This window comes from Mustela lutreola, chromosome 3, assembly GCF_030435805.1.
Source record: "Mustela lutreola isolate mMusLut2 chromosome 3, mMusLut2.pri, whole genome shotgun sequence".
Lineage (NCBI taxonomy): Eukaryota > Metazoa > Chordata > Mammalia > Carnivora > Mustelidae > Mustela > Mustela lutreola.
The window spans coordinates 35,671,812-35,699,784 of NC_081292.1; the positions used below are offsets into that span (position 1 = coordinate 35,671,812).

The 27,973-nt window shown below is 48.8% G+C and overlaps 2 protein-coding genes across 7 annotated transcripts in view; one reads left to right on the forward strand and one right to left on the reverse strand.

Moving 5' to 3' along the window:
- The window catches only part of NCALD (neurocalcin delta), a 398,244-nt gene extending 377,372 nt beyond the window's left edge, over window positions 1–20,872 (forward strand). For all 3 annotated transcript variants that reach the window (XM_059165892.1, XM_059165893.1, XM_059165894.1), the window contains 3 exons: window positions 4,548–4,944; window positions 16,712–16,817; window positions 18,248–20,872. In XM_059165892.1, coding sequence (XP_059021875.1) covers window positions 4,567–4,944; window positions 16,712–16,817; window positions 18,248–18,345 — 582 coding nt within the window. In that variant the 5' untranslated portion in view covers window positions 4,548–4,566 and the 3' untranslated portion in view covers window positions 18,346–20,872. The remainder of the gene's footprint in view (window positions 1–4,547; window positions 4,945–16,711; window positions 16,818–18,247) is intronic.
- Window positions 20,873–25,028: 4,156 nt separating this feature from the next.
- GRHL2 (grainyhead like transcription factor 2) overlaps window positions 25,029–27,973 on the reverse strand; it is a 161,966-nt gene continuing 159,021 nt past the window's right edge. For all 4 annotated transcript variants that reach the window (XM_059165898.1, XM_059165895.1, XM_059165897.1 and 1 more), the window contains exon 16: window positions 25,029–27,943. In XM_059165898.1, coding sequence (XP_059021881.1) covers window positions 27,829–27,943 — 115 coding nt within the window. In that variant the 3' untranslated portion in view covers window positions 25,029–27,828. The remainder of the gene's footprint in view (window positions 27,944–27,973) is intronic.

Consider the following 27,973-nt stretch of genomic DNA (forward strand, 5'->3'; position numbering starts at 1 on the left):
CTCCGTCTTACTCGGAGTGGAAGCCACCACCCTTAGCATCTCCTGTGGGTCCCACGTCACCTGGCCCTTGTTACCGTTCTGGCCTCATTCTTTTTCCTTCCCTCCCTCTGCTCCAGCTGCATCCTTGACACACTAAGCCTGCTCCCTGTCTAGGCCCTTCTCATTTTCTGTTTTTCCCAGCCTGAAATAGCCTCTGCAGCCATCTCCGTGGCTTCCTCCTTCAACTCCTCTCTTCCTTTCCAAAGGTCACTTTCTTAATGGGGTCAGCCCTAGCTTCTTTTTAAAAAAATTTTTTTAAGATTTCATTTATTTATTTGACAGAAAGAGAGAGAGAGAGACCGTGAGAGAGGGAACACAAGTAGGGGGAATGGGAGAGGGAGAAGCAGGCTTCCTGCTGAGCAGGGAGCCTGATGTGGGGCTCGATCCCAGAACCTGGGATCATGACCTGAGCCGAAGGCAGACACTAACGACTCAGCCATGCGGGCGCCCCCTTCCCTGACTTCTTAGTTAACATTTCCACACCCACCGAGCCACTCCTGGCATTCCCCAACCCCCTTCCTTCTTTACTTTTCTCCTTGGAGCAACTCCCTCCAACATTCCCCTTATTGATCTTATTTATCATATGTCTCTTGCCACTAGACAATCAGCTCCATGAGAACTAGGGTTTGGTCTGTTCCCTGATGTGACAGCCATACCTCTCTCCTAGGAGACACCTGGCACCTATTTGTGAAACGAATACATGCTAATAGGAGGTCGTCTCCTCTCTCTTAACTACTTCTTTCTGACTTCCTATGGAACTGTTGTCTTAACTCCTGTCTGTGCTTTGTCCATGGAGTTAGTAGGACACAGTGGTAAAACCAGTGGACAGCCAAGTGCAAACGGAACTTACCCTTTGGCTGCCTCATTCCCAAGCTGTGTGACTTTGGATAAGTAGCTTGGCCTGAGATTTCATTTCTGTGCTTCTAAAATGGAGGAAGCTGCCCCGGCTGTCACTCAGAGTTGCCATGAAGTCTCAACAGAATAATGGATAAAGGACCATCAAAGACAAGATGTGGTTTTCATTTACCACGGCGTCTGGCCCAGGCTCAGCACCAGAGCTTTATGGATAGGACGGTCTCATTTAATTCTCAAATCAGTGAAATACAAACTCGCGCCCCTGAACTCATTTTACATATAAGAAAACTGAGGTGCACCAAAAAGTTCAGTGAATTACTTAACTGCCCAAGAGCTAGTCTGCAATTCAGCCAGGCTTTGAACCCAAGCATTTTTATTCCACAATCTTTTTCCCCCACTACGTTCTACTAGCACAAAGTTAATGTCTTAATAACCAAATGGAATAATGAAAAGGATTTGACCCAACGTGCAACTTTTGTCTCCAGACGATTTTGTTCTGGACTGCTAATGAACGTAGCAGTCCCCTGATGGTATTTTTATCCCCTTTTCAACTCAAACAGGCAGAAATTCCCGTCATCCAAAAGAAAAAGGTATTGCCAGGCATTCCTCTATCTTTCCCCTCCTCCCCCAGGGAAAGAAGCACTATCCTATGTCCCCTGAGATTTCTGTTGTACAGTCTAACCAAGTCCAGATGGTTGTCTCAAGTTCAGACATCATACTTGGTCAAGTATTTGTAGTTATCTATGGAAACAAATTCTGGACTCAGTTGCAAACGCGGCTTCCCAAATCACTTATGCCATGCTCTTCTGCCTTGTTTGTGTTATGGCCTTTCTGTGCTAATGAATTTGTAAATGTGGTTTAATTACTGTTTACTGAAAAATAGCTACACACAGATCAGTCTCAGTGGGAGACTTAGCCAAAATGTTGAGGCAATTTCTTTCGAGTACAAAAACAGCTAATAAGTGAGAAGCACTTTTTAAACATTGAGAAAGGAACTTAAGCTTAATTCTGAAGAAACGGTGTTGTATAGACCCAGAAAAAAGAAGTCATTCTTTAAGAGAGTATATTTAAATGGCAGAATGGTATTTTTTTTTTCCTAAGGCTGGGCACACGGTGATTTGCACGGAAGCAAAGTACAGGGATGGTGATTTGATTGAACACCACACCGAAGAACTGTACTTTAAAGAGCCCCCAAAAAGGAAAACCCGAAATTACTTATAAATTTCACAAAAATGTCCCGGAGCTCTGTAAAGCCATGTATTATGTATTACCTCGTGTTTCTGAATTCCTGCCTCAGGCAAATTGCCAACTTAGCAACTAAATGACAGTTTTCAAATTCTAATACAAACCAGCCTCTCTAACTTCACTTTTCTCCCTCCAGAAAAAAAAAGGGGGGGGGGGGGGACACACAAGGGAAAGGAAAGTTATTGGAAGGTTCAATTTATAAATTGTGCTTCATCTGGAGCTGGAGTTTAGACTTGCTCTTGCATAAAACAGTGTTTGCTTGATTCCACACAAAGAGGGCTCTTCGTGCCCCTGCCACTGTTGGTCCTGCTTAATAGGACGGGGTGCTCTGCTCTCCCTGCCCTTTCCGAGGCTCCCGGGTAGGAGCAGGGGTGGAGCCTGCTCTGCCTCCAGGGCGAAACTCAGAAAACAAAATCAGTCACCTTGCCATTTACTAAGATTGCTTGGCATTTCTTGAACTCTGGATATAAGCAAGAAATTGGAGCGGTGTGAGATGCAAACACTGCCCTCTACGAATTTATTTTTATTGGGGGCAGAAGACAGGGCTGCAGGCAATTCAATAGAAGAGATTCCCGAACTGGCGGGGCGGAGCGGGGGCGGGGCACAGGTAAAGGGAGGTCAAAGATACAAACTTCTAGTTATAAAATAAATAAATCCTATGGCACGTCCAGGGCCTCATCACTGTAGGGGAAAGACTTCTTTTCTGGGAAGATTATTACAGATTTCCATGTTGTGATGATTCAGCTGTCCATCGGTCATTGCTTTTTTCATTGACTCGCCAAATGTTATTTGTAGGAGCCGGAGAGGGAAAAGTAGTCCCAGTAGAGACTGTGTCTCAAGGGGCTGACCCTGCAGAGAGACCGAGACAGACATTAAATAAACACCACAAGAGAAAACCTCAAAGAAAATTGGGAATCACAATTAAAATGGGACTGTGTGGTCTTTCAAATAGCCTATAATTTCCCAAGCTTTATTTTCAGGATTTTTTCCAATATCGGAAAAATGAAAAGTGTAAGTGTAGAGCCCCCTTGTATGAGAAGGGGCTTTTCTTGACGGTGTTTAAATCATAAGACTTTGGAAATAGGAACAAAGCTCAGATACCACCTCCTCCAGGAAGGCTTTCCTGATAGCACCTATGCTGCCTTTTGGCTTGGGTGCCCTATCTGTGTATTCACATCATGCCACATCCATTACCCTGGTAACACGGAGTTGCATATCTGTTGTACTGTCTGTCCCCTAACTGCCACCACCATTTCTGAACTTACAGCTGGGGGCCTCCGAAGACGGAGGGGCCACATCTCACTCTTCTTTGAATCCACGGCACGCAACACACTCCCGGTGCCTGGTGTTCACTTACTTAATGGTGATGGCTCTGTGAATAGGATGATGATAATTCTAGGGTTTTTTTTTTTTTTTTTCCATCTAACAAAAGTTGCCTTTGTTCCCCACATTATGTTAAGTTTAAAAATAGGTAACAAAAGTATATATATTCTTGTTTTTTTGAAGTGTAAATATACTAAGACATGTTAATAGCATTTTACATAAGCATGCCTTTAAAAAATCTGGAAGGACACACACCAAAATGACCGCAAGGTTATGTATAAGTGTGAAGATTTGAAGTGTTGCTAACTTTTTTCTTTATGCATTGCTGTGCTGTCTTACTTTGTTTTGATGAGTGTGTACCACTGTTATAATACAATATAAAGTTGATTGTATTTAAAAAGGAAAGTTTGGCCTCTTTGTAAGCACGCATGTAAACCATTTATAAAGCCTCATCTTTACCATCTGAACCCAACACTGACAGTGAATTGACCTTGTGAATTTAAAGAACCCATCTAGCTTGGTAGCGTTTAATGGTATTAAATGGGTTTGTATTGTCCTTACTCATACCTGTTTCTTAATATTCAGAAGGTCCCCAAGCAGCACTTTCCTTGGACGTATTTTCTAGCAATAAATCATAAATGACCTCTTCTGTCTCTCTCTCTCTCTTCCAGTTCTCCTCCTCACATTCTCCCTGCTCATACTGGGATTGCGAGTTACAGCCTCAGTCGTCTTCATGTCGGGCTAGACCTCTTGCAAATAGATGAGGCAGAACTAAGTAGCGCATTTCTCTGGCCCTGGCTCTGACTCTCCCCATCCCTCCTGTTCTCCCTCTTTCTTTCATGATGAATCCCTGTTTCCTCCTGGTTCAGTACAGAGAAGGCATCCGTTTTCTGGTCCGTGGTATTTCCACTTGACATCTTCGGACTGCCTGTCTTTCTGTCATTCTGTTTGGCTGAATTGGACAACCAGACCATGTTATGGACTCAAAGAGTCCATTTCTTTTCCCCAGAGGAACAGGTACAAATTCTAAAGTGTGCCTCCAAAGAACAGGTCTAAAAATGAGGTGTCTTCTTCTGTCTCTGCAGCTGAATCCTCGCTGCCAGGATGGGGAAACAGAACAGCAAACTGCGCCCGGAGGTCATGCAGGATTTGCTGGAAAGCACAGACTTCACAGAGCACGAGATCCAGGAGTGGTATAAAGGCTTCTTGAGAGACTGCCCCAGTGGACACTTGTCAATGGAAGAGTTTAAGAAAATTTATGGGAACTTTTTCCCTTACGGGGATGCTTCCAAATTTGCAGAGCACGTCTTCCGCACCTTTGATGCCAATGGCGATGGGACGATAGACTTTAGAGAATTCATCATAGCCTTGAGCGTGACATCGAGGGGGAAGCTGGAGCAGAAGCTGAAATGGGCCTTCAGCATGTATGACCTGGATGGGAATGGCTACATCAGCAAGGCGGAAATGCTAGAGATCGTGCAGGTACGTAGCCCTCACCTCTTACAAAGCCAAGGGCATGAGTCCCAGGTAAGAACTGGCAGGGGCTCTATCCAGCATGGGGCAGGGTGCAGCCTTGATTCGGCCTGCGCAGTTTTTGAAAATGCTGAACCCATAGTTGCAAACAGAAGAGTACACATAAACATGCAGAGTTTTTGGCATCTCTTGGAAACGCAGATCTGGCAACACTGGGTCCCCATTCTTGCTTGGCCTTAGTCACCTGATTGCTTTGTGGTGACTTCCCCCACCACCACCACAGATGAACATACATTCCTCAGCAAATTCTGCTCACTATGGCCCCTCCATGCACCCGGGACCTGCCCAGACCTGGAGACTTTGGGGTTATATCCCCTGGGGCGGTGTCTAATGATCAGTCTCTGATCTGGGGTTCAAACCCTGCCCCTTTCAGTCACTACCTCTATGACTCTGACCAACTTAATTCACCTAAGTGAGCGTCAGTGTCCCCATCTGTGAAAGGGAACTGCCACCCATGTTTTGGGGTTAGTTTAAGATTAGGTGTGACTGTCCCTGTTCAACGCTTAGCCCAGTGCCAGGCATACAGAAAAGCAGAAAAGCTCATCATCCCCACCATCATTAATTGACAACTCTCTTAGACCCTTGAATAAAGGCAGGGACAGGGCTGGGTTCTGTCTCGTCAGAAATGCAAACATTGTAGAATCAAGTAAGCACTCCATTTTATTGCCCCAGATCACTCACCGAGAGTAAATACCCTGAACAGGCCAGGAGAAGGGGCCCTGGTGTTGGCCACATTTTCCTTGTCAGACCCCAAGGGAAGGTAGGGAAGAGACATAAGGAGCCGTAAGTGGTCGTGCCACCACCAGCTTGATCGGCAGTGAGTGGGACTCAGGGAGGAACTTAGGGGGACTAAGACACAGCTCAGGGGATGATCAGGACAGCTTCAGCTGCAGGCAATAAAAAGGAGTAGGTGGGTGGGCTGGCCATCACTCACCATCTTGGCAGGAGAACGGGCACAAGAGGGAAGCATCTGGAAGCAGACAGCAGTCCAAGAGAGTGGGCATTTGGCTTCCTGGAGGGCTCATCTCAGAAGTCAGCACTCCTTCCAGAGTGTTGAGGTTCTGAGATAGATCTACAGCCCCTGGGAGGACAGGTGGGGCTGCTGGAAGGGAGGGAGGGGGTGGGACACAGGACAGGAAGAGCAGTCCTCTGCTGGTGAGATTGGGGGTGGAGTCAGGGGAGCATTTGCTTTCAAGGAAAGAACCAGGGAGAGCCTGTTGCAGAAGCCTAATGTCAGAGCCGAAAGAGACCCACATGACTGCCTTGTCATCGAGCCCTTGTAGCTGAGGCCTGGGGTCTGCTCCTGGGGCCTCACCCCAAAGGGCAGCGAGAGGGACAGGAGCACACGGAGCTGGGGGCGGAGCAGGAGTCCAGTTCCCAGATCTGCCAGCTAGTTCTTTTTCTTTTTTTTTTTTTAAAGATTTTATTTATTTATTTGACAGAGAGAGATCACAGGTAGGTAGAGAGGCTGGCAGAGAGAGAGAGAGAGAGGGAAGCAGGCTCCCTGCTGAGCAGAGAGTCTGATGTGGGACTCGATCCCAGGACCCTGAGATCATGACCTGAGCCGAAGGCAGCCCCTTAACCCACTGAGCCACCCAGGCGCCCCTGCCAGCTAGTTCTTTATGTGGCTCTTCCTTCCCCTGGAGCCGGGACTATCTGAATGCGGTATGTTAAATTAATCTGTCAGAGCCAAGATCTTAAACAAGAATAAAGGATTTCAGGGGTGCCGGCGTGGCTCAGTGGGTTAAGAGATCTGCCTTCAGTTCTGGTCATGATCCCAGGGTCCTAGAATGGAGCCCCTTGTCAGGCTCCCTGCTCTGTGGGGACCCTGCTTCTCCCTCTCCCTCTGCTCCCCCTGCTTGGGCGCTCGCTCTCACTCTCTCTCTCTCTGCACCAAATAAATAAAATCTTAAAAAAAAAAAAAAAAAAAGAGTAAAGAATTTCTTACCTCCCCCAAGGATAAATGTATAAAATAATATAATGTCAGTGGTAAAAATATGGGCAGTGCAGAAAAATACAAAAGCAAAAGAGAATTCTCCATATTCCCACTCCACATACAAAGAGAATCACTGCTATTAATTTTCTAGTATTAGAAAATAATATTTTCTGGTCTTATTTCCATCATTTAAATGATTTCATAAAGTATATGAAATTTTGTTTCTTGCCATTTTTCACTCAACATAATAATACAAGTATTGCTCATGTCATAAAAACTTTAATAAAATGATATTTTAATAGCTGCATAATAGTCATACAGTACAACTTACTTTCTCTTCCTCTGTTGTTGGATATATAGCTTGTTTCCAGGTTTTATTAATATATACACTAATTTCTAAGTATAAAATAACAGATCATTCTTGTGCGTGCTGCTTTTTCTATATTTAGCATTATCCCCTTAGGATGGGTTCCCAAAAGTATAGTTACTGGGCCAAAGGGAAGGAGCACTGATTTCTGATGCTAGATGCTCTCTGCCAAGCTATTTTCCCAAACACGCTGCCTGAGTGAATGAAGGAGTTGCCGTGGCATTGCACTTTTCCGGTTTTTCTTCATCTTTGCTAATTAAACAAACATTTAAATTTCAAAGGTGATTCGTTTTAATTAGCTTTATTTTGTCTCTCCTTTTGGGGGTGGGGGAGTGCTGCACTCTGCCCCCGTGTCCTCTGCCCCGCTGCAGAGAAAGGGGGTGACTATGTTCTCCTTTTGAAGAGAATGACTTCCTGATTGGGATCTAAGGGAAAAAAGAATTCGTTAGCCACTGTGTTCTCTCCTGTCGAACATTTTTGCGCAGTTCTCCTGGCTGCCCCTGGCCAGGCAGGGGTTTGGTGGACGGTACTGATGAAGATGTTGACCCTCAGTCAGGGAGAACCCTCCAGAATCTTTGGGCTTCTGAACATCAGACCATTCAAGCATGGGCTCACACGTACAGTTCCCAGCACCAACTAGGTAGCTGGCCCCGGGAATATAGAGTGTGGGCAGCAACACAGACACCCTCCCCAGGCTGTGGAATTTGGTTTGCAAGGGTGGGTGGGGACTTGGCAGAGGACACCCAGAAAGTTCTAGTAAGCACTCGCTGAGCCCCTGCCCTGTGTTCAGCATGGAATGTAGAAAGGGACCATAGAAACGAAGGGTCATTCAGCTTCACAAGACATTTTCTTCCCTACACCCCCGAACCATAAGTAGCTCAATCCGCTCACAGGCCCAGGGGAAGTTTCCAGGTCATCACAGGAAGGACTCGGAGTCCTTAATAAATGCTTATGTACTCAGGGTTTTTGAGGAGCCTGCAAATGGAAACCTCAAGTCTCCTTGATTGTTTCCTGCAGCCCTGTCTCCGATGATTAATATTCATGACCATGGGGACTCCGCCCTCCAATGATTAATATTCATAACCGTGGGGAGGAAACATTGCAGCACCCCGAGGCGCTTTCCAAATTGCCAAAGAAATTCAATTAAATTTAGAGCCATTTTCCTACGAAGGACTAGGTTATTCTGTTCTGCTCCTTTGCAAACGGACAGTTCCGGATTCTGCCTTATTCTTGCGCTGAGCCCTGGGTTGCGGTGACAGGGTGAACTGGAATGTGGAGGACACTATCAGACTTTCCGTTCTTTTCGTTTCCTCTTTTCTCTCCCCACCTAGAAAGCGAAGGCCAGCACTCCGGACGTTGGGCCTGTCCCAGGAAGCCGTGTACCAGTGTGCGGGTTCTTGGGGGGTGGGGTGCGGAGGGGCTGCTGGTTGCAGCTGGTTCCCGCCCTCCAGCAAGGACCTCTGCAGATCTGCGCCTACTTCAGACCAGTCACTGTCCCTTGGGTTTCTGCTTTGTGTTAGGTACATCTGTGTTAGGGGGTGATGAGACGGGGGCAAGATGTGGGCCCCAGAATCATTCACAAAGGACGCTTCCATTTGTTAAAGTGAGTAAAACCGGCAACTCGATGGCAGGCACCGAAGTGTGAATTCTTGGGTGAATTTCTGTTCTTCCAAGACTCATAAATTCAAGCAGTTTAATAAAAGGCGAATTCATGGTGTTCACTGACAGACCCTAAAGACTGGTCAAGGTGTGGATTGGGGTCCAAATGAGTTTATAATTAGGCTCGACAAGAATGAAGTGTGGGATTCTGTAAATTTTCCAGTTTTTCTTCCCTGAGGTTGCTTTTCGGAGTTTAGCATTGGCAACCACAGAATATTTTTTATGGGGCGAGCTTTAGTCTGTTGTAGACTCCAATACTGACATAACACCCAGGGAGTTTCCTTTTGTTGCTCTAACAGATTACCGTAAACATAGTTGCTTAAAACAACGCAAAGTTATGATTTTAACAGTTCTCCAGGTCAGAGATCTGAACTCAGTTTTACTGGACGAAAAATCAAGGTGTCCATAGGTTGCATTCCTTCTGGAGGTTTTAGGGTAAAATGTGTTTCCTTGCCATTCCTGGTTTCTGGAAGCATTCCTTGGCTTGTGGCCCCCTTCCTGCATGTCCAGAGTCAGCAAGTTTAAATGGATTGAGTCCTTCTCACACCAGCATTTCTCCGGGCATCTCCCTTTGCTTCTCTCTACCACTCAGAAGGACCCTTGCCATTACATTGGGAGACGCCTGTCAGGAGAACCTTGTGATCGCAAGTCTTTAACTTAATTCCCATCACGCTTTTAGCATGTAAGGTGACATATTCACAGGTTCTGGGGGTAACAACCTGCATATCTTTGGGGGGATTGTTATTCAGTCTACCACATATGCCAAAATGCAGTTATGTTCCTTTTTTTAAAAAATCATTTTGTGCTCTATCAACATCTGGATGAACAAACAAAACCATATGCAGATTTATTTTTAGAGCCTTAAATGAACATTTTCACGTTCACGTGTTTGTTTTTTTTCAAGTGACAAATTTAGGAACACGGCTTAGGCCCAGTATTTTATTACTGCATCAAAACTGCCTCTCAGGAGTCAGAAGCCAGACAGATAACAGCTCTGACCTTTTCCTCCTGTTACAGCAGGTCCTCTCCTCCAGATGGGGGTCCCAAGATCTGGGAGAAGCCTTCTGCCTCATGTAGCCACCTGTCAGCCCAGCTGGAGACAGGCCTGCACCGAACACCCGTCCCAGCACAGGGTCTAAGGAAGGGGCCGAGGGAGTGGGGAAGGGACGTTGCTGATTTGCCCTTGAGTGCTTGGCCACTCCCTGGGTTGTGAGGGAGCTCGGTAAATGTTGGCTACCATTATTCTATTGCAATTCCCAGAGCTAGGACAGGATGTTTTCCTGCTAAATAAAGGGAGATGGTTTCCCAAAGGACGAGGTAATAGAATCTTCAATTAAGTTTAAGTTAAGGGGCGCCTGGGTGGCTCAGTCATTAGGTGTCTGTCTGCCTTTGGCTTGGGTCATGGTGCCAGAGCCCGGGACCCCGTGTCGGGCTCCCTGCTCAGCGGGAAGCCGGCTTCTCCCTCTCTCACTCGCCTTGCTTGTGTTCCCTCTCTCACGGTCTCATTCTTTGTCAAATAAATAAATAAGTAAGTCTTTTTTAAAAAAACTTTTAAGTTGAATTCGCCTAGTCATAAAATGTATATTAACAAAGAGGAAGGAGGTAACCCCACGAAACCCTCAACTGATGGAACTCACAGATATTCTGGAATAGATGACTTTAGGAGTTCCTGACCTTCTTCATCTCTTACCTTTCCCACCAAACACCAGCCCATCTGGGAATAACTAAACCTTCCGGGCTACTCCGATGCTCACAGGACTCTGACGAAAGAATGACCAGCTTTCCAGAAGAGAATGTGGTTGGCACCAGGAATGCCCCAAAGCTGGACTGGTTCTCAAGTTCAAGTTAGAGACTTTCTGAGAGGATATACCCAGGCTGGCATCATGTTACCCAGAACAGTCCTCAGGAAACTTACTTTGAAAACTAGGTTGGAAATTTTGTAATTAGCATATTTATTACTTGGATGTTAATGATTGCTTCGAAAATACTGGTGTTCAGATCATTACTGTCTTGGAATCAGACTCTCCCTCCTCGTTGTGACATGGGCTAATTGGCATTTTAAATGAAGGCTGGGCGGGTGTCAGGACACCTTTAATCTACCTTTTCATGGATTTTGGAATGAGTGCAACCTGAGGGAAGGAGATTAGGCGCATCTTGGCAGCTCATCACGGAAGATTTCATTTCTGTTTCTTTTTAGCAGTATTAGAAATTTTTTTCTCATTCCCTCATGTGATGAAAGGCTCACATACCTACAGAGCAGCTGGATGAAGAGGAAGGAGGGGACGGTGGGGGCCAGGCAAATGTCTGCCCTCCAGGAGCACCAAACAAAGGCACGGGTTAGTCCCAGCTGGTGGCAAGATCACCAGCCCACTTGTGAGTGTCTGTGCCGCTGAGGACCAAAGTGAGGACCAGAGAAACTTCTTTACCTTCTTTCAGAGCCACTTCCTGAGTGGCACTTGCATTTTCTCTCCAGATCATCTTTCTAAATTGACGCCATAGATACTCTATAAAATTTAATATGTTCCTTGGAAGCTTTAAAGACTGGGTTCTTTTGATTCCGGGGGTGGGGGTGGGGAGTGGGTGATGGGACAAGAGCTTCTAATCCGTTTTGATATGGCCCCTGGGAATTCAGCTCCACACCCTTGCCTAATTCCCATTTTTGAACATGGACCACAGATGTGACCCCAGAATGCAACTTAAGATTTCTCTCCTGGAGGCAGCTGTAAAGTCATTGCTTAGACCACTGACTTTCTGGAAGAGCTAATCTTCGTGCGCGCCACTGTGTTTGGTTTACCCTCTTATTAGGGGATTAATCTTATGACAAGGGTTTAACTCTTAGCATGGAGTGTGCTATCTGGTGATGTGAGTGAGGTGCCCCTCTCCAGCAGGTCCCTCCCTGTGGCATTCGTGGCCTTCCCATAGCCTTCATGGCCTCCTCGTCTTTCTTCTGCTGCCCGAACACGGACACTTCCAAGCAGAGTTCCAACTACAGCCCGTGTTTCCTGCAGAAGTCTCCTCTCCTCAGTGCTCACCAAGGGCTAGCCCCGTGCCAAGGGCTTTCCACGCTGTGTCCGACTCCTAGGTCTGCCGTCCCAAATTATCATCGACTGGGCAGCTTGGCACACAGCAGAAATGTATTGTCTCAGTTCTGGAGGCCAAATGTCCAAAATCAAGGTGTGGACAAGGTCGGTTCCTTCTGGAGACTCCTGGGGGTCGGCAGGGGAGGTCATCTGTTACATGCCTCTCTCCTAGCGTCAGTGGTGACACAACCCTCAGTGTGCCTGGCTCACAGCCGCGTCACTCCAGCCTCTGCCTCCATCAACTGTGACCCTCTCCCTGTGAGTCTGAGTCCAGATTTCTTTCTTCTTACATGAACTCCAGTCACTGGATTGGTTGGGGCCTGTCCTAATCCAGCCTGATCTTATTTTAACCTTATTACAGCTGCGAAAACCCTTTTTCCAAAGAAGGTCACCTCAGTTCTTTCACCTCCGCTAGCTTCTGGATGAACACGACGTTTGGCAGGACAGTGTTTCACCTGCGGCACGTGCCTCCTCTCACTGAATCTTTACAACAACCTTGGTAACCCCACGTTAAGGAGGAAACAGCTGATGACTTCCAGATCTCCAGCTCCATTAGGTCCAACTTTTTTTTTTAAGACTTTATTTTTAAGTAATCTCTACACCCCACGGGGGGCTGGAACTCACAACCCAGAGATCAAGGCTGCACACCCCACCGACCGAGCCAGCCATGCGCCCCTGTTATGTCCTACTCTTTGTGACATCTTCACTGAGCTGTTGCTCTGCTATTTCACAAAGTCAGCATTCCACAAACAAACTCATCCCTACCTACCCCCTCACCCCCAACACGTGAAGGCCTATAATATAACAGCTCTGGAACATCTGTTAGGACAGTAATAAAAGGGCCCTTTGGAGGGGGCTCTCTGAAGCTGCTTTGGGTAAGATTGAAAAAGAACATTAACTGTCCTTATCGAAAAATGATGAGTACCGCCACAGACTTGACAGAAGACCATGGCAGGAGGAATGACCGATTTCAGAAAATATGAAGGAGGCTGATTGAATGGGTCTGCTGACTGCCAGATGTGAGGATAGATGACAGAGAGGCACCAAAGATGTCTGACTTGACCACAGGGTGGACAAGTTTTGGGAGGGCAATGATGAGTTTGCTCTTTTTCTGGCAAAGTCTCCCATGAAACCTAATGGAAGAATGGAGCTGCTTTGGTTGAAAGGGGGCAGGGCCTGTGTCATCTCCTCCCCTCCCAGGAAAAGTACCTACAGCTCCTTGGGGAGAACGTTAGGAAAGTTCCTGACTGCATGTACTCTTCTAAGCACTAAACAAGAAACTACTTACACCATTCCAGAAACACGGACATCGATCCTATTTCAAAAGTGTTTCCGAGAAAGATCCTCATGGCCTCTCTCCACCCTCACTTCCTGGTGGGCAATATCCTTCTATGCGGGGTGTTCTTCTTTATCTAGAATCTAAATGCAACCTTGTACTGCCTAACCTCTTGTGCCTTTGGTTGGTTGTCATGGGACCCTCCATCTTCTGGTGAAAACAGGTGGTCTGGTTTCCTTCAGAGAGAAGGTTGTGCTTTAACTCTTGGAACTGTGCCTGCCCTGCAATCATTCTACAACTTTTATCAGTGCAGACGTGACTCCTTTTCCAGCATCCCAAGAGGTGGTTCATTCAGAGGGAAAAAGAAAGAAAAACATAGGCTATGAGGAAGCTAGAGAGAGCCCCGGTCACAGGGCCGGCGCCATCCCAAGCCTACGTAGGGGCAGAGCCAGAGCTGGGCTCTTGGGTGTCCTCTAGCTCTGTGTTTACCCAGATTCAAGTTTAATTAAAAACAGGATGTCCCTGCCAGGGCTCTCATTGACATTGCTAAAAATAAGTAGGGAAGTCGCCTGGCCTCTTCATGGTTTAATCCCATTAAATTTGGGGAAGGGGGGGGGGACTGGGGCTAATAAAAGACATGATTTGTTTCAGATGGCTGCCTGGCCTTGTGTCTTCTCTCTCCCCGTGCTGGGGAGCCTTAGATTCTGAAGTTCTAGTGCATTCGGCTCTGGGTTGTTGATGCCATGGGAAGAGGACAAAGGGACAATTTGCCGAATGTGGTTTTTTCCAGGCTGCCATCTACTTACTCATCTTGGGACCATTGGGATTTGTCACCTCAGCTCTTCACTCACTGCTCTGGTGCCACACACATCATAGACCTGGTTTTGTGAATAATTCACTAATCTCTGTCTGTTGATGCGCATTAAACAGAAAAAATCTAATCTAGAGTTACAAAAGAGACGTCTGGAATGCGAGCCCTCACTTCCTCCTAAGCCCTGCGATACACTTAAACATTGTGCCTTTGCCCCATTCCAGAAGTCCTGTTTGCAAATATACTCATGTAAAGGCATCCTGACTTTCTTTGATTTTTATATTAACCCATCTTTATTTCTCTGTCCCAACCCCACTTCTTTGGCCTGAGCGCTAAAGGCTAAATCTCTTGAAGACCTTGGGTTGAATGCAGGGGCCTTATTTTCTCACACAAAGTCATCTGTTTGCATGGTCTTTCATTCATTTGTTCAACCAGGAGAATTAATCTCTGGGTTAGTCCACAGTTGACTTGCCATCAGAATTCCAAGAAGGAGGATTTCATGAGACCCAACTTTTAGAGGCTTAGAGTTCCTCACCACCACGGGAGCCAGAGGTGGCGTAGATGAAGGCTTCCCCAAGAGTTATGAAGACACACTGGAATCACTGTACCCATCTAAATGGGGGTCATACAAAATGGGGTGCTTTTGGTCACCAATACAGTGTCGCCCAAGCACTCTGGCAGAGGATTGGGGAGATACAGACTAAGAAACACTGTGTTGGTCATTTTGACAATTGACTGTCTGCCACCTAGCACACAGTAGACACTCAATAAATAACTGATGAGTAAAACTGATGAATGACAATTTTTTGATTCTCTGAATACCACTGCTTGTAAGTAAGAGGGAGGTTTGGAGAGTATATGCAAATAGGTAAATCCAAATTCATATCACTTCTATCTTTTTGTGGCTTATTGGAGAATGACAGATCCCTTCCCGTGCTCCCTGGGGGGGCCCCATGGGTCCGTCCTGACCTGCTGTGGGTCCACATCTTGTAGCAGGCTCCCTCGTGCTCATGCTCTCCACCTTTTTACCATTCCTCCTACTTGGGGGTCCACGCAGGTCTTTCCCTCTGTCGTTTTCCTCTGGGATCTCTCCACTTCCTTCATCTCCTTGCTGGCCTCACTCCTCATGGAAGCCTGCCCTAATCCTCCTGGCAAAGAAGGGTCCCCTGTTACATTTGCCTTGACAGTGACCCCATGAGGGCCAGGCTGGGACAGATAGGCCTGGCATGTAATAGCTGGTCAATAAATAGGTGGGGAGTGACCAAGGGAAGGGGTGAATGCATGAGCTATGGGACAGGGGGAAACTGAGATCAGGGATTTTCTTCACCTGGGGTCTTCGGGGGGGGCCCTCAAATCCACAAGCCCCTGGAGCTGTCTGCCACAGTGTGTGCCTGGTTTCTAAGGGGAGTACCCATAGCTTTTGACAGACCAAACAATTGTGGGGGCCAAGGGCAGGCTGCCCCATGATGGGCACTTCGGCAGGAAGATTATTTTGAGTTAAAAAGCAGTTGAAACCCAGCAGATTCAGGAACAGCTCTTGAAACCCAGGAGATTCAGGAACACCTCTCCCACAACTGCCTAAAAAGATTTAGGTAGAGAATCCAGGAAGAGAACCACCACCCACAAGAACGACATTACTGTATGAATGAGATACAATAGGCAGGGAGGAACGTCGAAAGGCCTTTTTGATCCAAGTCCCCATGTCCCTTTGTTTCCAAGTCTCCCAGGACACATTCGTTTACCAAACTACATTTGACAACAGGCCTCCAGGGCCTTTACTGAGTAGTGTGGGGGGGTCCGTGGCATTGGGGGAGACCGTTTCAGTACTACTTACAAAACTCAGTAGAACCCTGTTTTTGCTCATCAGAGTTCAGATGTACCCGATTTATCTCAAGCCTCGAGTTGCATAATCATTTAGTGCAGAGCTTGGGTGGCACACGGCTTCATCTTGGGGATGCCTGGGAACATGCTGGGAAGCAGTGTGAGGCTACTGCTGCATTTAGGGGCCAGGCGGGTTGGGGTGGGGGAGAGCATCGGGATGGATTGGTAATGTCTACCTGGGAGAAGGCGTGGGCAGACAATTGCAGACCATCAGGCACTTATTATCCTTGTAAGACTTGTGTAGAGATGCCGGCCTATCTTTCTGGCCTGAGGAATGTCTCCCTCAGCCTTGCTGCTAGAAGTGGGGTTCTCAGGAGCAACAGCAGCTCCACACAGAAGCTTATTAGAAATGCAGGATCCCAGGCCCCATGACCACCCCCCACCCCCAGCCCTGCTCAATCAGATTTTGCATTTTCACAAGATCTCCAGAGGATTTGTATGCACGTGAGGGTCTGAGACACAGGGGGCGACACAGCCTTCCTGCTGGCTTCTCACGGCTGGAGCCAGCCCCACTGGCCAGGCCACCCTTGCTGGTCACCACACTCTGGTTTTCTACAGCACATCAACAGGAACAGGACTGGCTCCCTGGGCTCATCGGGGCCATTCCCTTCGCCCCTCTCTCTGGGAGGTTTAATGATAAAGCTCTTATCTTACTATCTTACTATGCTTACTTCTTGTCTTACTATCACATCATTTCTGTCCCTAGGCGATCTATAAGATGGTTTCCTCTGTAATGAAAATGCCTGAAGATGAGTCAACCCCAGAGAAAAGGACAGAAAAGATCTTCCGCCAGATGGACACCAACAGAGATGGTAGGAGGCTGTGGGGGCTTGGCTTCTCTCAGAGTGGGGACTGTGGGCGGGGCTGGGGCCACTCAGGCAGGCAGATGCCACTAAGGGACAAGATAGCCGCAAGGACCTGGCTCACAGGTCTTTGTGAAAGGGCTCATCTCACATGCTCCCTGGAGGTGCAAGACAGAGAGGGACCAAGGTGGGGACAGGCCGAGACCACAGCAGGCTGGAGCCGGGCAGGTCAGCTCAGTGGAAAGCAGAGAGGGACTGGGTATGACTCCTCTCAGACCCTGGCGGCTTTCACCCCAGCCTGCCCAGGGCTTGCGCTTGGGCTCTTCTGCGCATGCCCCGAGATGTTGGGTTTCCCGGAGCCACGTGGTCTTCCCCAGCCAGTGTCGGCCAGGGGAGGAGGGGATTGAAGTGGCCAGCACTTTCTGCCCGGAGGGTGCCCCCTACAGTTCAAAACCAAGGAGGAGATTCCAAACAATCTGAAGTGAAAAGGGAGGCTGAACTCAAGAATAGTGGACCTTAGATGTTGGGATGCAGATGGAATATAGGAGGCCCAATCAATTTGAATTTTTGATGAAGAACAAATGTTCTTTAGAGAAGTATTCCCGATGCAATATTTGCGACACACTTAAATGAACCCCCCAAATTATTTATTTGAAGTTCAGTGTTAACTGGGGTCAAGGGAGCAAGTCCCCTCTGGAAGCTCCTATCTAGAGCTGCCCCAGCAGCTTCCCCTGAGAATGGGACCTTCTGGAAGCACCAGGAAAGGGGAAGAAGCTTTGCCTGCCCCAACTATATGACAGAGGGACCTTCCAGAAGGTAGACCCATACATATCCCAGCTTACTCAGCAAGGAAGGGGACCCACAGATAAAAGTGGGACCCCAAGTCTGTGTCCTCCAGCCTGCTCGGATTGACCTGAGGGCTCCCCTCAGCCTCGTTACTTTCTTACTTTGGATGGAGGGGCAGCCTCCTCACATGTTGTCCAAAAGAAGGAGCCCTCCCCCCAGATTCTGTGTGGGCTCCTCTGCTCCCATGGAGGGAGAGGGACTCTTGCTGCAAAGCTAAGGCTACCGCAAAGAGGCCAGAAGGCTCTGGGGAAACCCCATGACGGAAGTGGTGCCTTAGGAGTGCAGCCTGCTCTCTTAAAAAGGCAAAGTTCAGCTATCTGTTGCACAAACACCGAGTGAGAACCGCCTGCCCTCTCCTGGGAACCTGTCCTATGTGGCCATCTGACCCCTGTGAGCAGGGCCTCCCAGAAGCAGCACGCTGTCCTGGGGGCCGCTGTCCTAGGTGCTGGCTGGGCCGAGGCGCTCACGGTGGTGGGGTGGGAGAGCAGGAGGGAAGGGAAAAGGTGAGCGGTTGCTGCCACCTAGATGTGGTGGGACCCTACATCCGTGTAGCTGCCACCAGCCCCCGGCTCACCTGTCCTCTTGCTTTCTAGGAAAACTGTCCCTGGAGGAGTTCATCCGTGGGGCCAAGAGCGACCCGTCCATAGTGCGCCTTCTGCAGTGCGACCCCAGCAGCGCCGGCCAGTTCTGAGCTCCGCACCCCACGGATTGTAGAGCTGCTGCTTGTGTTTGTTCCCTTTCCACCTTTCTTTTTAACAAAACTTTTTTTTTTCTTTTTTGCCAAACAATATTGATGGTGATGCTGTCCCCCGTGCGGTCAGACGCACCTTCCTCCGTGCCGCCTTCAACTTCCTCTGTTGTGGGAATGCCCAGAGCCCCAACGTGCTTGTGGAGAGCATGGACGTGCCATCGTGCACGGACTGTGTGCAGTTCGTCGTTCTATGATGTCTCATCATTCCTATTGTTATTTTTCTTCTGATTCCAATGTTTCTGTTCTCAGACCGAAGACTTGGGGAGGCCAGAGGGGGCCAGGCAATCCAGTCCCGGGATTCTATGGCCAGCTCCCAAGAGCTTGTTTGAAAAACAAAACTCCCCACCTGGGTCTGGAGCCACTCGTGCCCTCCGGGTGGTGGCTTCCAGGTTCCCTAGGACAGGGGACCCCCTGGGGCTGGGCTCTGAAAGGGGCCTGGAGGCCTCCACTCCACCCTCTTCCCCAGCAGGCTGTAGTGTCTAAGCTGTGAACATTTCAAGGTAAATTCATAGAGAAGAGGAAAAAAGATGGCTCAGCTGTTTCTTCACATGGTTTACACTAGTTGAGCTAAGATGAGTTTCTTTGAAAATTAAACACAAATGGTAACTTACCTAACAAAACCAGACCCATCTTGTTGCCTATTGTGATTTAAAAAAAAAAAAAAAAAGACTGCTGTATATAAAATATTGGGTATTGCAGACCAAATTAAGTGTTTTGCCTTGTTTAAATGAAATGCATGTTTAGTGAGCACTAATACAATCTTATTACAGAAGACTGTTTTTAGTAGCTTAATGTGAAGTAAGCCAACTATAATGAATGTCTGTGTCTTGTTTTAAAGTCATATCTGTCTTTGCACAAATGCACCAATCAACAGGTATATTTTATATATTCCAGAGAAGTTCAAAGTCACCATGACTAGGGCCCAACCTTAATTTTGAGTGCATTTCCAGAGTGGTAGTGTCTACAGGATAGAAGTAGGGCACAGTTAAGTAGGACATGTCCATTGGGCATCAGAAGGTTCGTCTTTACAAGAGATGTGAAGTCACCGTTAGCCCACTCAGCCCAGCAGCTCAATGGGAGTAGACTGGAAGTCTGGTGTTTTTCTGAGTAGATCAATATGCTGTCGAACCAACAACAACAACAACAAAAACACAAATTCTTGGGACTTCCCAATGGTTTAACCCACATGATGAGTAAGGAGCTGTATCTGCAGTGTTGACCTTTCCATGCCCCGGGGCCCTTCATAGGGTTCAAGGTTGAGCAGTGAGCTGACTCTTCATGAAGAAGGCATGGCCCAGAGTATCTGTGCTTTCCAGGGCCCATGGTGGGGAATCCAAAAGTATTTCCCATCACCATGTTCTCTGAATGCCAAATTCTGTTTCCAGAAGGGACAGTGCAAATTTGAGTCACTCTTTGGCTGGTGACCTCACATACACTAATTGGAGTACAAATTGCTGATCTCAAGTCAGTCAGTCATAGTTTCACGAGTAGTAGGCCTGGGGAAGTCCAAGCACTCAAGGACCCAGATGGGGAGGACCTGCCCAGGGAGGAGGCAGAGAGATCCCTAGTGGGTTTATCTGCAGCCAAGCTACACCCTGTAGACCACGACCCCCAGAAAGACAAACATAACTATGAGGAAGATGACGCTGAGCCCATTCCAACTCCAGACTCTTCTTTATTACTTGAGTCCCTTTTGAGTAGTAGCAAAAATCTGAATTTCCATGGTTGACCAAAATGAACCAACTTGCCAGGATGAAATTTGGAGACCTAAACATGGTAAAATTGTCTTCCTCTTCCTCTGAGTGTCCGTTCCTCACAACAGGTCTGTCCTGAGACTTGCCAAATTCCTCCATGGGCCGAGTGGTAAGATCTGGGTTTGAAAACCAGGGAATTAAACTAAGAGGTGGAGGGCACAGTGAGTGAGGAGCCCAGCAAACATGCTGGCCATGGTCAGCAGTACATCCTATTGCCTCCCACCAGTTCCCCCTTAGAAGCCTGCCTAAGCTCTACCCTCGGTCAGGACATTTTGTTGAGCCAGACTCACCCAGTTCCCTAGAACTGAGAGCTGGATTGAGGAGCAAGGAAGAGGGGTTCCAGCTGTTGAGGAGAGAAGACAGAGCCAGACCCATGGCTAATGAATGCCGACATGCCTGGGACATACACAAATAGTCTTGTCCTGGCCGGCCGCTGACCCTGTCTGTATTTTCTCGATGGTTATTTTTTTCCTTCTATTCCTTCCCAGGAAGGGCTTTGCATGTCTAATCCAATGCACTTAAATTTGGCCAAGGGACTCTGCAGCACCCAGAAGGCTGAATGACGAAAGGTTTAGGTCATTCCTCTGCTGGGCTGTTCATTGTCATTTCTGTGGTGCGGGACCTCTGGAAACGGAGTCTGTTCTGTCTGAAATCAAGCCAGTCTGTGATGTTCAAGGGACTGGAATAAAGTGGCTTATGACTTGAAGGACGACGATACAGAGTGGCTGAGTGTTCATACCCTTGCTTAGGGTGGGGGAGGGGTGCTAAGGGTGCTGTTACATCTCTTCTATTGTCCCAGGGGACCCCTTGCACAAATGGATTTAATAAGATACAGATAAACTTTGAACAATGAGAGGGTTTGGGGTGCAGACCCCCTGTGCAGTTAAAACTCCACATATAACTTTTGATTCCCCAGAATTTAACTAACTACCAACAACTTGGCATTCAAGCACATTGACTATATCGTGTGGGTGTCTGGGACACTTGGGTTTCCTGCTTAAACTGCTGCCCCAGGGGGAATCTGCCTGAGTGAGGGTCCAGGTGCCTACACACCCCTCACCCCTGCTCAGGTTTGGCTTCTGCCCTAGAAACATGGGAGCCAGGGTTTGGGAGGGGAACCCAGAGGTGGTGCTGAGCCCAAAGCCCTGTCCCAAAGCATCCTTGGGCTTCATTCCTCTCTTCTTCCTCTTCTTTCTGCGCCTGGGCTTCCTTCTCTCCACTCACATACTTGTCGGCATTCACTTTCTTCTCACCTCCCCTCCTTCCTCACTACTGCAGCTGCAAACTCTGGTCTGAACATTGGGTGCAATGGGAGGCAACTTCCTCTTCAGTGACAAATGAACATCCTCTTCTCCCGTCTCACCCTCTCGGTCTGGAGAAGCATCGAGAGAAAAGATGACATGATGCAGACTCCACAGCCTCAAAACACATTCAGATGAGGGTTGTTTGGGGGTTTTTTTGTTTGTTTTTTTTTGTTTTGTTTTGTTTTTTTTTTTGGCTGTTGTCTTCGCCTCACCTGCAGCACAGAATTCCATCATTCCAGGAAAAAGGCTCTGAAGATCAGCTACATTAGGTGACTCGTGGGCTGACCAGACCTCCTGTAGGAATTAAGTTGGCCTGTAGGGGATCTGGCCTTGCTTCAGTCTGTCCCTGTGGTCCGGCAATGGATACTCATGAGTACTGAACGTGAACAACACCCCTGTCGTTCCTGGCACCGATGGTGAGGTGGCTAGCTGCGGCCAACCTGATTGGGAGCCTGCACTCCCGCACCTTTTGGAGGCCAACCTGGCAATTTCCAGCAAATTTCCAAGACCGAGACTCCTATTTTCAGGGCATTGTCCTAATACCCAACGCAGCTGGATCCCCTCACAGCCTAGTCCAGGAATGGAGGGGGCCCACTGGTTGAGGAGGAATTCTGAGTGTTCCCCTAAGTCAAGGCAGAGAGATCACGAGAACTGTCTTTGGAAGAAATGGAGATGCTTCACACATGCCTCTCTTGGCTCAGTGCTCTGTTGACATTTGTTTTGAGGTGGCTGAAGAAACAAAGAACACTCAGACCTGTATTTTCTGAGGCAGTAGTAAATCAGCTAAATCCACCTAAAATAGAAAGGTTGTTCCATAGTGAAAAGATGTGCAGGCCAAGGGTATAACCGATAGTATATTCATGTCAAACATTCTCTACACTTAAATGCTGACGGTGACTTAGATAGGTCCTGGACCTTGCCATACCCGGTGCTAATGTGTCATGCATGATCCCAGACGTCCCTGGGCTTACAAAAAAATGGCCATTTGGAGAACATTCCATAGTGTGGAGCTAACCCCTTAGGGTAGCTCAGAGTGGAGAAGGGCCTTAAAGAGACTTATTTCATGACTTCTTTTCTCAGCACTATTCCAAGAGATAGGTGGCATTTTTAAGAGTTCTCTAGAAAGGATGGTCAAAATACTTCAAAATTCTGGACAGCTGAGCCTGCCAACCCTTATTAAATCTCACAGGTGCTACCAGTATATCATACAATGCAGACAGACAGATGGACAGACTCAGAAAACGTATCTTTCCAGTACCAGTATTTAAGCACTTTATTGTGCTCACACAGCACTCAATAGTGACCCAGCACCATACCACATGCTATAGTCTTGGTGGTGTGTGTATGTTGGGGGGGTGGGTGGGTTGAAGTTATTACCAAAGAAGTAGGAGACCAAGCTCACAGTTCAACTGGTAAGTTTTGTCCAGCACCTTGAATACAATCACAAAGTAATCTACGTCTATGTCTACAGCAGAGCAGAAATCAAGTTTTTTTTCCTGAGTGCTGCATGAGAGGTATTTGCTAGGCAGGAAACAAGCTGGCAGTTTGTCTTCAGTGCCCTTTCAACATCTCTTCTCTTTTGTTACTTCTGGCTGCTCAGAGGTTCCCCCACTGTGTTTCCTAGAATTCCGGAGTGTCCAAAATTAAACCATGCACCCCTTTAGCAGAGAACAGAAAAGTGTAAGGAAGAAGGACCTTAAGGACAAAAAGTTTAACCACCTAAGGTGGTAGACCAGAAAACCCATTGAGGGAACGTTGACTTGTAAGAGTAGACCCCAGTGAATTTCTACTGGAGACCTTTTAGAAGGGGTTGGCTGTGGGCACTAAAGGGAACTGTTCAGATCTTCCCTTTTGAGACCCCTGCTGCTAGAAGCACAGCTGGCCCATTGACAGACTCCAGCTGCAATCTTTGGGGCCACGTCGCATTTACTCCGAGGCCACACTCTCTGGGGCTGCTCCCAGGCAGTGACTGCAGGTGGTGGGGTTATTAGAATTGAGCAGTTCTTGCCCCACATGGGATTCTTCCTGCAGGTGACCTTTGCTCAAGGACTCCATGTCGGGCCTGGCTGAGGCAGTGTGAGGCTCCTCCTGCTCAAGCTTCCTCCCTCCCTTCCTTCCTTCTTTCCTTCCTTTTGGAGGGATTAGTCCACATGCTCTCCCTGTCTCCCCCCCACTCGTTTCCCCTTTATCACTCACATGAATACCCCCAATAATTTTCTTGAATGTCTAATCCCATTTGAGCTTCTGCTTCTTGGAAGACTTGAACGGACCCAGTGACCATCCCCTCCCCCATTCCCGTTGACCCTCCGATCTACAGGCTCAGACACTCAAGCAGACAGCCTTCTCAAAGTGAGATTCACACTGGTGATTTCTCCTGTCATACAAGGGTTAAGGGTAGGAGAGGTAGTGTGCCTTAGAACTGGGGTGAGGACCCTGGCTCTCCTAGGGTGAGCCCTTATCATTGTACTAATGATGCCAGGCCACTCTGCATATTCACCACTGCCTTGAAGGGCAGACTGTGTCTAACCTGCCTCTTTGTCCTCAGCCTGGGGCACAGTGCCTGGACCAGAGTAACCGAATTGAATAAGCACAGAGAGGGGAAGGCAAGAGCCAGGACTGGACCCTGTGGCCCAGACAGCTGGTCATCCTCACCTACCTGACCTGAGTTCCACACCCGGGGTGGGGGTGGGGCGCACATGGCCCCAGAGCTCGCTGAGCAGTGGTGCCTTGGCTGCCATGGGCCGAGGGGGCAGATATGGAGACCTTAGAGCAGATATGGAGACCAACAGCAGCCTCTCAAGACCTACTAAGGCCTGGTGGTCCCCTGGGCTGCCCATGCATGCTGTGAAACATGGATCACAGCAAAAAGGCTTTGTGGCTCATTGCTAATCCCATGATCCCTCCAGAAGCCTCCTCCATCGGCTCCTATCCCCACCTCCTCTTCTGTCCCGTGGTCCAGGCATAGAAAGAGCTGGGGCTGCCACCAGGGGTGCCACCGGGATTGAAGTTATCAGAGAAGACTTTCTCGAGGCAAATTTTTCACCAAGATTCACACAGTGGACAGTGTGAGATGTTGCTTGTGTGGAGCCAAGAGGCTCTCTGGAGGATGGTGGCTGAAGGGCATGGTGGCTCTGCGGGGAGCAGCAGGGCAAGAGAGGTCCCGATACGACTGGAGTTTTAGCCAGGTGCTTTCAGCCCATGCAGAAGCTACTACACATGAACTAAAGAGCCAGAATGTTTTTGTGGTAACTCAAGTAGGGGGTGAGTGAATTGGGAGTGAGTGTGGACAGAACCTACTTCCTACCCTGAGGTGTTGGCCAAAAATAACCATCCCAGTGGCCCATCACCAGCACACTGAAGGCCTCTTGATTTCTTTAGCTCTCTTCTCTTGTAACCTCGGGTGGAGCACAACGAATCCACGGGAAGAGGACACACCTGCTGTGTTGAAGCCTAGGACCCGGTGCCCAGGCAGAGCCTAGAATCTTCCCAAGGCTGTAATGAAGCTTCCTTCCAACAAGGTGAAAAGTCCCCACACCCAGCTCACAGAAAGCACCAGACACTGTAATTTACTCTGACGGTATGAATATTTATTTTTTCTTCTTAAAAATGTACAAAAAATAAAATAACTGTATTTATAGTTTATAGATTCCCCCTCTCCCATTTACAAAACTATTAAGTTACATTTGCCTTTTTTTTTTTTTTTTTTTTTTAACACGAGAGCAAACTGTCCATCTATCAATCTCCCTTGCTTGTTTTTAAGAAAGGGCCGTTCACAGAATTTGGCACAAACCCTCTGTTTCTGTTGCATTTTCCTAATTTTAAGTAAGAAGGAAAATAAATGTTTGATTCATTTCATGCTTCCTAAGTTTCTGGGCTTAGTCTTTGAGGATCCAAGTCCAAGATGACATCTGACTGCATTTTTCTGTTGGACCCAATTTCCAAACACCTGTTAAGTCTAGGCAGCTTGGGTATATATAGGACATATACTCATTTTACGTGTCCCTCATCTTATATGGATTTCTTTTTTAAAGTGTATTTATTTGAGTGTGATTAATTTGAGGGACAAAAGAAGAAGAGGCAGTTTTTCCTATCTCTCTAGAGTGCTTCTGCTCAGAAAATTGTGCTCACTGAGGCTCTGCTGACATTCACGGTGGAGGACATATCCATGCTAAGCCACAGGCACTCTGAGAATGCAGAGGGCACAAGGGAGGGGCGGGGTACAGATCAGATGGGAAGTGATGCTCTGCGCCACCCTTTGGTGGCACTGGCCTCACCTTCTTTGTTCTGGTAGGTTGGGGTCACCACAGTGATTGCTCAGGGACCCAAAACAAATGCAAAAGCATCTCTGAGGCATTCTCTGCCTAGGGCAGGACCAGCAAACACTTTCCTATAGAGACTAGAGAAAGAAGGGGAGGGTAACCTGTGTCAGATTGCCCCCAATTTTTTCTTTTCCCTGCTCTGGACTCCACATCCCAGCCCAACTGTATCTGCAGTTTCACCTGCCAATCACGTTTGAACCCGCCCTTGAGGGTTCAAGGAGCATGGGAAGTGCAGAGTACATTATGTATTTCCAACACTGAACTTCTCCATCACAGAACAGAGCTTCATCAGCACCCAGGAGGGTCCCCAGGCTGCTGGTCCAGGGCATGGCAGTCAAGAGTGGGAGACCAGGGAACAGGCTGGAGCAGAACTGAATCCAGGATGCAAACCTTTGGCACCAGGGGAAAGGGGGAGGTGTACAGAAGACGCATGGAAAGGTGCCCCCTCACCACCACTGGACACCGCCCTAGGTGCGGCCCCTGCTCCCCCTCCGAGCCTCAGGAACAACAGCTGGGCTGGAAGCAGCCCTTCCGTCGCCGCCTCAAGGGCAGGTGGGGTGGGAGGCAGGGAGGCCTTGGAAAGACCCCGACACCCCCCTCCCAAGACGTCAAAGTGCTTCACAAACAATTCGAGGCCCGTACACAGAATCCATCCTAGTGAAGGACCTTGGGGAGAGGACATGTCTGGCTACCAAAAGGCTAGTGCTTCAACCCACAAGGCTGGACACAAACCCGAGATCACCTACCTGTCCCTTCAAAGAGAACAGCAACCCAGGACGGCTCATCATCCCGCGATCGATCGTTTAAGGAAGCGTTTTATTCTCCTCTTTGTCTCCCAGGGCACGTGCGGGAGGACGAGACCTCCGCCCTCCCAGTCCTCCTTGGGAGCTTAGCGCAGAAGAGCTAGAGCGCTCTGGGGTCGCCCCCTGCCCCTCCCCCCCACCCCAATCGGGCAGCCTGGAGCAAAGGCGGCCTCGGGCCTTTGATTCAGAGCTAAGTTGACGGGCCGGCGCGGCTCGCAGAGCTGCAGTCGGGCTCCTCCGGGGGAGGCACGTGAGACGAAGGACACACTTGTACACGGTGAGGCACTCCCGCGTGGCCAAGTCCTCAGGTCCTTGGGGTCGAGCACCGCCGCGCCCCCGCACAGCGCCCCGCAGTCTCTCCGCCTAGCCCTGCGCAGCGGGAGGGGCGGGGGCCTCCCCGGGAGACCAGCGCAGCGGCCCACAGGGCGGGCGTGCCCCCCACGTCCGCAGCGTCCTTCTCCGCACCCCCGGGGTCCCCTGACGCCCCGAAGGCCGCGTCCCTACCCGGCACAGAGGCAGCCCTCTGGCGGGAAGCGGAGTCCCGGCTCCATCTGCCCCAGGCCAGCGGCAGTAAACGTGCCCGCACACCACAGGTAAAATATATTATTGCCATATTATAAACACTATGTACACGCCAGCCAGGCGTACCTTCTGGGTCACTCATTACACGGTGGCTGAATGTCTTCCTGTGCAAGGCCCATGAGCCACTCGCTGGAAACCCTGGGAGGGTTCCCCACAGCAACCTGTAGGTTCCTGCCCAGGGAGCCGCATCCACCTCCAGCCCGCCTGACTACTGCAGTGGCAGGAGCGCTTTTGGTCCAGCCACTCAGGAGAAGCAGAGGCGAAGCAGAAGGACCCAGACGTTTTCAGGCTCTTCAGGGCCAACAGACTTTCCCTTGCAAGGGTAGGGCTCTGGACGGTCTCATGTGGGGCCAGCAGTGCCCTGCAGCGTCCGGGCGGGCCTGGACCCTGGGCTCCAGGGCAAGGTGGACAATAAATAAGTGTCCCGACAGGCCCAGCATCCCTTCCTGAGGGGCTCGGGCTTCGGCTCCAGTACGAGCCAGTGGATGGGCCAAGCACATCGGTAAGGAACAGGGCCGTGCCTTGCCCGGCTCCCAGCACAGTCTGTAACAGTGGTTTTGGGGTGGGGGAGGTGGGCGTCCGGGTTCCGGGCCAAGGCCTCCATTGCTGCTGGGGAGGAAGGCACCAAAGGCCGATGCCAAGGGGAGGCCGAGAGCAGGGCTCAGATTTCCATGAGTGTGATCTTGAAGCCTTCCACCATGCTCTCCATGTTGAGAATGAAGGTGTCCTCGTTCGAGTAGTGCTCAATGATGTTGTCGTCCATGTTCACCAAGATGCTACCAGGGAGTGGGGTGAGGGGTAAGGAA